The sequence below is a fragment of the Triturus cristatus genome, chromosome 10 (genome assembly GCF_964204655.1).
Source record: "Triturus cristatus chromosome 10, aTriCri1.1, whole genome shotgun sequence".
In the NCBI taxonomy this organism is placed as follows: Eukaryota; Metazoa; Chordata; class Amphibia; order Caudata; family Salamandridae; genus Triturus; species Triturus cristatus.
The window spans coordinates 477811563-477823632 of record NC_140593.1 but is presented as its reverse complement, the minus strand read 5'-3'; the positions used below and the strand labels follow the sequence as shown (position 1 = coordinate 477823632).

Here is a 12070-nt window from a genome sequence, read left to right as displayed (position 1 = left end):
ACAAATCCTCCTCACCAAACGTACCACTCCCCGCACGACCCTTTGGTCCATTTTCTTTTCTTTTCTTAGCGTGAGCCGAACTACCCCGATTCTAGGGTGACGTAGAGGATCTACACTCTCCTTACTATTGGTCGTTTCTTAATACACACAAAGTGGAGGCACGGTGTTCCCAGTAACAGGACCAACCCACACAGAACCACGGGTGAGGTGACGGTTAAAGTAACCCTTAACTCTAAGTGAATCTGACACTGACGGCCCCCTGTTTCTTCTTTTCATGAGCCTTCGGGAGGAACCAACCACGGCCGAAGAAGCGAAGCAGACACCTTTGAGGTCCAACTTTGAGGAAGAAGACGACGACCAGCGTGGCCCCAGTACCCCTTCAGGAACGAGAACCGATATCTTTCCAACCCCCATAGCAAAATATATTCAGCCTCCGCGTCTGTATATCCGACCCGCCCTCCCACAGAGGCCCACCTGATGGCGGTGCCCGGTGCGAAGGTGAACTGTGGAGCCGGGGCATAGTTGAACAACAACGGCATCGGGGCTGTGCCAGCGGCCGCCCCATCACTTTCGGTTTCACTTTTGGATCTCTGAGTGGCTGGACCGTGGAGTTGCTTTGTGCGGCTGGGGTTTTCACTCGGCCGTCGCTTGGTGCCTTTGCCTCCGCCTGATACCAGTGTGCCCATTGACTTTGATCCTCTCGCACCGCCATATTGCGGTCTCTGGTACAGCTCTTGTCTGCTTCGCCTGTGTCCCCTCGCCGCTTGCTCGGTGGTCCCCTTCGGCGAGTGTGGTTCAACATGGGTGGCAGGGGGGATCCCGAGAGGCGTAAGACCAAGACATCCCTACGTGGGGGACCGGTCCAGACTAACAACATGGACCGCTACACTCAAGGTAGAGGGTCCCCTGGGACGGCCAGTGTTCTCCCGGATGACGCTGGTGGTGTTCCGTCCGTCCCTCCGGATTTGTCATTGCAGGACATCATGGGCGCCATTAATGGCATCAAGGAGACCATCGCCAAGCAGTACGAGGCCTTGGCCCGTAAAAGCGACACGGTGGCCATGGATGTTACGCTAATCCGGGCGGATCTCTCTAAGACCAATGAGAGGGTTCAATCGCTGGATTTGCGGACGTCCACCCTTGGTACGGATGTGTCGGACCTGCAGACTGCTCTTGGCGACCTCAAGTCGGCCAACGACCTGATGGCCCGGCGGCTGGAGGACTTCGAGGGATGGGCTCGACGCAATAACATCCGCGTCATAGGTGTTCCAGAGACCTCCGACAATCGCCCGGTTGATCTTCTGGTTGAGGATCTCATCCTCAACCAGCTTTCCCCCACTGGCCTGAGTAAGTTCTTTGCTGTGGAGCGGGCCCATCGAGTCCCGGGCGGTCGGCCGCGACCGGGGGCTCCCCCGAGGCCTATTGTTGCAAAACTTTTTCACTACAGAGACCGAGATGCGATCCTGCAGGCCTCACGGGTACATGGCCCGGTCCGGTATGAGAACTCATCCGTTAACTTTTTCCCGGACTTCACCCAACTTGTCCAGAAGCAGCGGATGGGCTTCCAGGGGGTGAAGCGCCGTCTCCGGGACCTGGGTCTTAAGTACTCTATGCTTTTTCCTGCTAGGCTCCGAGTGGAATACGAAGACCGGACTACCTTTTTTGACTGTCCTGCGACTGAGTGACTGGCTGGATTCTCTACCGGACCGGGGTGACCGGTCTGGGCCTTCTGGTGGTGCCGAGGGTGGCGGGCCTCTTTTGGAGTGACTTTTGGTCCTTGACTTTGACATTTTGTTTGGTTCAGCTGGGTTCTACTTCTTTTGTACATTTTGTTTAATTATGATCTGTGTTGGGGGCGGGCAGGGACGGGTCCCTTTCCTCCTCCGGGGTCTTTTCGTAGAATGGGGTTGCTAGGGCGACAGGCACACTGCAAGTTGGGGTGGTTTTTTGGACCGCAGGGGTGCAGGGTGGGGGGGGGAGTTGATTTCAGGGGGGGGGGGGGGGGGGGGTTGGTGGGTGGGAGGGGTTGTTTGGATTTGTGTTTTTTGTTTTCAAGGCGAGGTATTGGCTCTGTTTCAGTCTCAGGTGTCGCGCTATTTGTTGGGGGACCCTTGATCTACTGGAGGGGATGGGGGGGGGGGGGGGGCAGAGATTGATGTCTTGGAACGTCAATGGATTGGGGGATCGTATCAAACGGGGTGTTGTGCTGCAATATTTGCGTCGTTTGACTCCTGATGTGGTATTCTTACAGGAGACGCATTTGGTTGGTAATGTTTGTCATGCCATGAACAGGGGGGGCTACCGACTCGTGGCCCATTCCGGTTTCACCACCGGCTCTAGAGGGGTGGGCATCCTCCTACGATCTTCACTTCCACTAGAGATCACCAGGGTTGTCCTAGACGATAGAGGGCGCTATGCGGCCCTGACTGGGAGGTGGGAGGAACAGTCCCTTTCCTTGGTTTCGGTTTATGTTCCCCCGGGCCTCCAGAACTCCACTTTCTCAGACTTGGGTCGTATGCTGCTTGAGCTTCCTGACAGTCTTTTGCTTTTGGGTGGGGATTTTAATTCGGTCGTTTCGGGAGATCTGGATCGCCACCCGCCCAGGGCCCTCCCTGCTGCCCAGGCGTGGCTCGGCGGGCTCTTGGATACCCTCGGTCTGGTGGATTGTTGGAGGTTAATGCATCCGACACAGTGTCAGTACACATTTCACTCTGGGGCCCATGGGAGTCTTTCCAGATTGGATTATTTTCTTATGCCCGCGGCCCAGACTGCCCGGATTCGAGAGGTTAAGCACCTGGCCCGGGGTATCTCTGATCATTCCCCACTGTGGTTGCTTTTTGACACCGGGACGCGGTCCGCTGGGCGGATCGCCCCCATTAACCCTTGGTACTTGCGAGACCCCAAAATTCGTGATAGCCTTGTTAAGTCGATTGATCTGTATTTTCTCGAGAATGAGGGGTCGGTGTTGTCCTCAGTGTCCCTGTGGGAAGCCTTCAAAGCAGTGCTCCGCGGGCATGCCCTATCCCAGATAGTGGAGGCTAAGAGGGTTAAGAATGAGGCGGTGGTGAAGCTGGAGACTGAAGTATCGGGGCTGGAGGCAGCTTTGGAGACGGGTGTCACTCAGGATGGGCTCCACGCCCTCAGCTTGAAGCAGTTTGAATACAAGTCTCTTGTTACTGACGCTGCCAAGACCATGTATAGGGAGCAGCAGGGTAGGTTGTATGATGCCGGGGACAAGGCGGGTAAACTGATTGCTTGGTTGGACAAGAAGGAGAGAGTGAATCGTGTGGTCCCGGAGCTTCGGGTTTCGGATGGAGTGTGTGTGACTGACCCTGGTGAGATTGTGGAGTGTTTTGCTGACCACCTCCGGGCGGTGTACTCCCCGGTATCTGATAGAGATGAGGATGACTCTCGTCTCTTGCTGCGGGATATTGCCTTGCCCGGCTTATCCGTCGAGGATCGTGAGCAGATGGAGGCCTCCCTGTCTGTCGACGAGATCGCTACCGCGATTCGTTCCCTTCGCTCGGGCAAGGCTATGGGCCCCAACGGACTGCCAATTGAACTGTATAAACTACGCCCGGATAAAATCACGCCCTTCCTCCGTCGTATGTTTCTTGAGTCGCTAGAGCGGGGTTCCCTTCCCGACGACCAGCGTCTGGCTACCATAGTTGTGATTCCCAAGGACGGTAAGCCACGAGACCGCTGTGCCTCGTATAGGCCTATTTCCCTAATAAATGCCGAACCGAAAATCCTCGCCAAGGTCCTCGCTAATCGCTTGCTGAGAGTTATATGTGATCTGATACATCCGGATCAATGCGGCTTTATCCCGCATCGTAATACCGCTCTCAACTTGCGGCGTCTCCATGGCGTCCTCGCTAGGGCGGAGTCCTTCTCTGAACCGGCCATATTGGTTTCCTTAGACGCCACAATGGCCTTTGATACCATCGAGTGGCCATTCCTTTGGGCCGTCTTGGCGAAGTTTGGCTTTGGGGAGGGATTTATTAGTTGGGTTAAGCTCCTCTATGCTGGACCAATGGCCCAGGTTGTAGTCAATGGGCGGGTTTCTCGGCCCTTCGCTCTCGGGAGGGGTACTAGGCAGGGGTGCCCGTTGTCCCCTCTGCTCTTTGCTCTCGCCTTGGAGCCGCTCGCTGCCTGGATCCGCTGGGAGCCCTCGATCAGAGGGATCCGGTGGGCCCCGGGTTTCGAGGATCGGGTCTCGTTGTACGCGGATGACATTCTTTTGTACCTCACCTCGCCGCGGAAGTCGCTCAATGTGCTTTTTGATGTTCTTACTTCCTTCGGGAGAAATTCGGGTTTGATAATTAACTGGTCCAAATCTTGCGTGTATCCTATCTCCGGTGGCCTTCCTCTCTTGCCGCCTCGGCTTCCGATCCAAACATCTCAATCCGGCTTTAAATACTTGGGGGTGTACGTTTCGTTGGACCCGGCGGCCCGCTACGAGCAGAATCTCCTGTCTCCCCTCCGGCGTTTGAGGGTGGATACGGCTCGGTGGTGTAAGTTGCCCTTGTCTCCACTTGGTCGCGCAGCACTGTTTAAAATGATGTCCCTTCCCAGATTTCTTTACGCACTCCAGAACTCCTTCGATATCATTCCGGCGGCCTACTTTAGGGAAGTGGAGAGTTTGCAGAGGAGACTGGTTTGGGACGGTCGTGCGCGCATTGCTTTGGCAAAGCTGACTCTTCCCTGGTATGACGGGGGCATCGCGCTTCCTGACATTAGAAGGTACTATTGGGCCTCCCAGCTGGCTGCCATTAACTATGCTACGTACGCTCCTGGTTCGAACCCGGCATATGAGATGGATAAATTCCTGCTTCCCGGCGGTAACTATAACAGAGCGCTTTACTCTTGATCTGTCGGAAGGACCCTCACGGGCCCTACTAGGATTGCGGTACGGGTGTGGAAGGCGGCGAATGTAGCTGTGGGCTGGAGTGAGCGTTTAACGTGTGCTACTCCTTTATTCGCCTCAGAGCGCTTGGGAAGCCTCTGGACAACGGAAGGCTTTGAGCACTGGGATACGATCGGCATTAGCAGAGTGGGGGACCTATGGGTTAAAGGCGTGGTTAAATCCTTTGCGGCGCTTCAGAGCGAGTACGAGCTTAGTGAAAGGGAGTACTTCCGCTATGCCCAGGTTCGGCACGCCCTGCTCTCGGTCTTTGGGGAGGGGACCACGGTCCCTGTTTCTTCGCCTCTCGAGGACCGTATACTCGACGGACACGTCCCCGACAGTACTATCTCCCTGATTTATAAAAAATTAATAAATAATCGGGCTGATCTCTTGGTGCGACTTCGGGAGGCTTGGACGGGTGATGGGGTTGAGTTGGACGACGAGGACTGGCAGTCGGCGCTGTCATCCCCTAAGGAGGTTGCCATCCCGGCCCGTCTCCGTCTGGTCCAGCTTAAGATTCTCCATCGTGTCTATGTGACGGGTCCCCGTTTGGTCTCGATGGGGTTTTCTGACGACGGGCTCTGTAAGCGTGGCTGCGGGCTCAGTGCCACCTTTCTCCACATCCTCTGGGAGTGCCGCGAGGTGGCGGAATATTGGCGCCAGGTGCATGATGTTATGAAACGAGTCACTGGGGTCGCTCTGTTGCCGGAGGTGCGCCGATGTGTTCTGAATGTGTGGGAGCCCAATGACTATAATGCGGCCCAGGCTCGGTGGGCGGCCCTTGGGAACATGATCGCGAAGAGAGATATTGCGCAGCTTTGGGGTTCCCAACGGCCTCCCACCGTGTCCGTATGGAAGGAGAACATGGACTGGTGCATGTTCAGGGAGAAGACGGTGTATGTGGCTCGTGGTAAACCGGGGGCGTGGGGTAGAATCTGGGGTCAGTGGAATGTGTATCGAGGGACTATCTGTTCTCCCCCCCGGTGGATACGTCTGAGGTTGCCTTGTCCCCCTGATCCTTGAGGGTTCCTTGCTTACTTTGTTCATTTGTGTATAGATTTGGTTTTCCCGTGGCCCCCCCCTCCCTCTCATACTCCCCTCCTTTTTATTGACCACCCTAGGGTGGTCGGGTGTGGAGTTCCTCTACTGTGGTTAGACGCCCTTTCAATGTTTTTCGCCTTGCTTTTTGTTTTTCTTCATTTTTGTTTGATATTTATGTAAAAAGGGTATATCCTGACGTTCCTTTTGTGCAGGCTGATCTTCTGTAATTTAGCGGAGCCCCTGTGGGCCAGTCAATGTTTTTTGACCTGCTCGATCATTTTGAATACTAGCGGCCGGCCCAGGAGGTTGTAGGCCCGTGCTTGTACCCTTTTTCTCTGCACAATAAAAACTTTAAAAAAAAAAATATTGTAATAAATGCAGTTTTAAGCTAGTTTAGGACTCTCAATGTCACATTTTTGGGCTGAGTGCAAGAATGGACAAATAGTGATAAAAGCTTCCTTTAGACCAACCAGACAGTTGGGAAGAGGAAATGTTAATACATTGGCGCCAGATTATCAGCTTCTGTTGATAGCACGAATGACTATAGCCAAATGGAAGAAACAAACTGCAACACCCAGCTGACACACATGGTGCTGCCATGTTTGGGACACGATGGCTCCATGAAAACGCCTGGATGTATAGATAACCACAGGAGCAACCTTATATGACATGGCAACCGGTGTGGCCATATATGGACGATTAAGGAAGTGCTGTGACAAGTCCTCCAGGCATTACATTGGTTTGACTAAAGCCAAAGGGAGATATCCATGCCACAAAATGACATTAAAAGTTGTGGAATATCAAAGTATAACCATAGACGTTTCAAAACCTTTTGAAATCAAGACGTTGAATTATCCGCGAACTTGGAAATTCACCACCACATTGTGTACGTGAGGGTAAGAGGGAGCAGGAGAGCTAAAAGCAAGGGTATGCTTTTCTTATTGTATTCATTATTTTTATGTCAATGTACAGTTCTTGTCTATGTACTGTACAAGAAATGAAAGTTTCGGCTTTCTGAAAAATCAATACACTGCTTTTGGAAAGAAAGAACAAAAAAACAGAAAGAGTACGCTCATTGATTTACTAATGAGAGTTGAAAGTAGCCAAAAGCCAAGATTAAAAGTTAGGATCCCGACAATTGTAATAAGCATAGCAACTGCTATGCGCACCTATATCAGCTACTTCTTAAGATGGGACAACACTGATATTTAGCAAATCAGCATCAGACAGTGCCATAGGACCACACACGGCGTCAGAGGGGAATTCAGGATCAAGAACTTCTGATTTCTTGAAGCAAATAAGTGAAATGTTTTCCTCATATGACCAGGAGAACATCTTTCCCAATTAATCAATATGAGAGACGATTCACTTAGTGACCAAAGATGAAGTGAATTTAACTCTTGAAATTAATGTTGCTGGATCTGCAAAGCACAGATTTAGCCAACAACTTCCGGTCTCTGGAGTTCACCGGCCTTAAACTGGGGATTATAGAAAACATTTCAAACATAAAGACAAACGATCTTCAGTGGTGAATGAGAGAGTTAAAAGTTAAGAGATGAATTATATAAAATACAGCACTTTAGCCAACTTTTGCTGTACAGACAATGCCTTTGTGGAGCTCATGATTTTCAATAAGGATAAGCCTCGTGGATAGAAGTTTTCAAATTCATTAGACATTTTAATTCCTCTGTGCAGATACCCTAATTTGCATAACGTTTTGCATTAACTTGATACGCCCAGATCATAAAAGATTTTTGATTTTGCACACAATTGCATCTACTTAAATTCCAAAATCAGTCATCACAAATTGATAGATGTTGACTGAGTAATAAAGTCCTTAGAAGTTCTCTCAATTTAGTGGTCAAAGTAGACACAAAATTATCGCAGACAGATTGTTCAATCAAATGTAAAAATGGATTTGACATACAGTTTAATGCATGCAACGATTCTGTATCTTTAGGTTCTCTCATTAAATTGAAATATGCTGCCAGAGTTGTGAATGGGACAACAAAGGGACTCTTCCAAAACACTTATGGAACTACTCTCATCTACCTCTGTCCATTCTCAACAAGATAAATGTTTTTAACTGAGAATAAGTACATCTTTATGAGTTGCCAAAAATGAACAATCACTCGAACGCTTGCTTGCATCGTTAATGAGTTTGGTTGAGACAAAACAATCATGCAGTCCTTTGGCTTCACCCTAGACTAGGAGCTACTTTCTAAATAAGGCTTAGCCTTAAGTAAAGATGCCGCACTAATGGTAATAGTCTTAGCACCATCACGTGTAAGAGTGGACAACAGCCTCAACAGTCCATTTTGCCTACGCCAATAATGCTGGAGAAGCAGACGGACAAGAGTTGTTTGCACATACTTCAAATGACACCATTTCAGCTCCTCAAGTGATTAGCCAGACTTTTTTGGCATCACTAGTACAACTTTACGGAGGGTAAATGTAGCCATCTTTACACCAATAGTCCTGGAGCAGAGCTTCTTACTACTTATGGTGTTACCAGGTCGACTAAGCAGACAATCAATAGACTAAACTGAGAAAGTTCACCAGCGTTCCTGGCCCACATCCCGTTGGCCGGTAGACTATGTACTCAGAAGTGCTGAATATCTCAGCGTATTTTGTTATAGCGGCATTGTGAGGCATAGTAAGCGAGCCACGCTGGGATAGACTAGGCGAGACTGAAATTCAACATACTTTAAGAAAACAGTCAATAATAAACTGCAGTACTTTCTGAAGACAAGCAGTCCCCACTTGAGACATGCAAGAGTAAGTATCCGCAGCAATTTCTTCAGATAACAGCGTCAAAATATGAAATAGCAAGACATAAAAATAAATCTTGTTCTCACCTGTAAAAGCATTCATGAAAGTGGCAAGTGAGCGATTCAGCATCTTAAAGAAAGGATCTCGGCAAGGGTACTTCTGAGAACCACAAAGGACAGTGTGCTCAAGGATATGGGGGACACCAGTGCTGTCCATTGGCGTTGTACGAAACTGTACGCTGCAAGAATAAAGAACATCTAGATGAAACAAATTAAACAAGAAAGTCAGTATTCTGCAGAGTAATTTGCAAAACCATTGACACCTTTAGTTTACCTAAATAATATATTCAGAAAAGAATGCAAAATAAAGTCTACAACAATATGTTATTCAGTAATTGGGCGACTTATCTTTGGCATAGCACCAAAGGCATTATGACTGCACTTAACATGCCAAACCAACTCATGAAACCCCAAGAGCGCATATTAAAATATTTGGAAAGTAAGCAGCAAAAAACGTATTTGTTACGTATGACTTCTATAGGGTGCCATTCGAAGCAAATTACCAACAGCTACTGTCAACCTCTATAGAGTCACATCGAGTGAAAAAATGGTTTATAGAAACTCGTAACATCACAGGGGACCTGTAGTTCCCCACAAACCGGCGCTAGCAGGGAATAAATAGCTTCCAGCATGCAGTGCACTTCCTCCTGATGGGAACTGACCGGAGTAAATAGACGACAGACAATTGCTTCAGATCCATACATCCCTGCTTCTCCTGGGTTTTCACTTAATACATGAAACAGAGGGACAGGCAAGCATGACAGCAAAGACACCCAAAGCCTTTCCATGCCGGCACTGGAGTCTGTAGAGACCTCAGAAAAATGGAGGGAAAGGATCTGAACAGTAGCTCTATTGGCAAGGCAGTCATTGCTAGTATGGTGGATTCTGCCTTTCGTGAAAGCATGATCACTCTGGGAGAGAGGGGGATGGGGAACAACAAGGGAGGTGGAGAAGAGTGGCACATGGCTTCTTAGGAGTATGAAGCTGCAACCTTGAATGGAAGATGGGTCGGTAAGGGGCACAGAAGGCCTGGTACATTTTACTTTCTTCACATGATGGGGAGCAGCGGACCAGACCCTGAACAGGGGGAGCTAGGTAACAGGAGAGGATGTATTTTTTGCATTTATTTCAGGAGGCAGCCAGCAGGAGGTGGGACATGAAGCACAGGCTTTTTTTTATTTTATTTATTACTGTGCCTTCCCATTCTTTACTTATCGATTGGCCATGAAAGAAGCAAAGGATAAATGCACGGGATGAATGTAATTAGAATATGCAACATTAAATTGCACAAGGATACCCTCAAATGTTCTTCACCACATGGTTTCAAATGACAAACGCTGCTTATGTCACAAATCGGTTTTAGCCCTTACTCTGGCAAATATGTTCCTAAATCTTTGTCTCCTCTGCCAATTGGAAAAATAAAATTAAACTTACTGCTAAGTCTTCCTCGTCGCTTCTCTCCTCGTCGAGAACATGCTATGTGCACATGAATGTTTGGGAGGCCTGAGACAGCCGGCAAAACGTTTATGTGCACTTAGGGAGTGAAAAACCACTACTCCCCTGCTCTGTCAGCAGTGGCGGCTCCTCGCTAAGGCGAAGAAGCGTCACCCCACTGCTTTTCAGCAATGTAAGAAAAAATAAAATGGCAACAATTCAATGTTATCATTTCATTTTTTCATGTTGTGGGTGAGGCAGCTTTTGGAGGCGGGCGGAGCTGCTCCGCTGAAGGAGCAGGGTAAGGGAGGGGAGGAGTAGTTTTCACTCCCTACATGCACATGAATGTTTATCCGGCTGTCTCGGGCCAGCCAAACATTCATGCGCACATAGCATGCTCTCCACCCAGGCTGCATGGGTGGAGAACATGCCCAGGCCCCAAGTCCACGTTTGAGCGACAGACCACGGCGCTCAGACCAATCACAATCTCCATTGCAGTGCTGAGATGGACTCTGGGGAGCCTGGATCCTTCCTGTTCCAGCCAGAGGAAAACAAAACCTGCTCGGATTGTACTCCTCAACGTGTGACTCATTTACCAAATGTTGTGGAAAAACTAACCGTGCAAAACTAAACCGGGGAAAATTAAAATTGCGCAAGCGTGTGCGGGGAGTGTTAGAGTAGGCCGCAAATGCACATGAAAAAGTTGAGGGTTTATTTTTCACTAACAACTAGAAAATAATAAGCAGCGCGTAGAAAGAAAGCAAATTAAGGCATTTAAAAGAGCATTTATTAGTGGAGCTTTATAAAATGATAAATAACATTTGTATTTGTTTTCTTTAGAAGCATACTTACTGCCCTGCAGAAAAGGCCCAAGAGTCTTTTTAAAATATAACATTGTATATTAGAAGGATCAGTACCCGGTCTGCAACATTTGCCTACCACTGGATCATCGAAGCGACCACTGCAACGCATGTTCCGTCTTCACCCCAAACACATGGAGGGTGAGAGAAAGGTAGCGACGAGCCCACTACAACATGCAAGGCCAAGGACCTGCGCCATCGCTGCGAGACATGGGGCTCTCCAGTGAGGAGGAAGATAACGTCGCCGAAGGGGCAGAAAGCAACAAGGACAGAGATATTTCAGTTGTGAAGGTCGAGAAGAAGACTCGAAAAAACTAGAAGAGTCTTGAATATCAGACTCTAGACTTTAAAAGGGAGCCTCGGCGTCGAAGCACTTGGCTACCGCAGCTGCATCCAGACAAAAACACACCGTAGGATCGACAAAGACCCTCGAAAAAACACAAAGATGTTGTAAGACGGTCTTGAAAAAGACACTGTAGCGTCAAAAAACAAAAAAATAGAGGTCCAAGCAATCGTCGACGACCGAGACTGCGTCAACGAGCACAAAGTGGAAAGCCGAAAGTCTTGACGCCGAAACACACGCAGCCGAGGGAGAAGAAAAGGAAGAGGCTCGAAGCCGAAATGGCTAAAATTTTACTACGCAAAAAAGACTAACGAAAGCTTGAAGCAATTCAAGATGCAGCCGAAAACAACTAGTACTGAAGGCGAAAAGATCATCTAGGAGTTACTACTGCAGACACCTGAGCGGGTTGACGAAGAGGAAGAATCATTTTTCTTCGGCAAAGACGTCGAAGATGACGAACAGACATATGCCAAATCAGCTACCTCCAAAAGCAAGAACTCGACGGCGAATCACCTGAAGAGGCTGTGGAAACGTATCCTTTGAGGCCATCACCCCCAGATGACATTGGCATGTATAACCAGGTGATTAAAAAGCAGCAGAGACTAATGAAGTTCAGCTGGAGGAAGAAAAAACACAATCATGTTTTTTATTAGAG

The 12070-nt window shown here is 49.0% G+C and overlaps 1 protein-coding gene across 1 annotated transcript in view; it reads right to left on the bottom strand.

The window, feature by feature from the left end:
* The window catches only part of PITRM1 (pitrilysin metallopeptidase 1), a 369052-nt gene that overhangs the window by 313638 nt on the left and 43344 nt on the right, over positions 1-12070 (bottom strand). The window contains exon 4 of the mRNA XM_085631897.1: positions 8806-8957. Within this exon, the coding sequence (XP_085488023.1) occupies positions 8806-8957 (152 nt within the window). The remainder of the gene's footprint in view (positions 1-8805; positions 8958-12070) is intronic.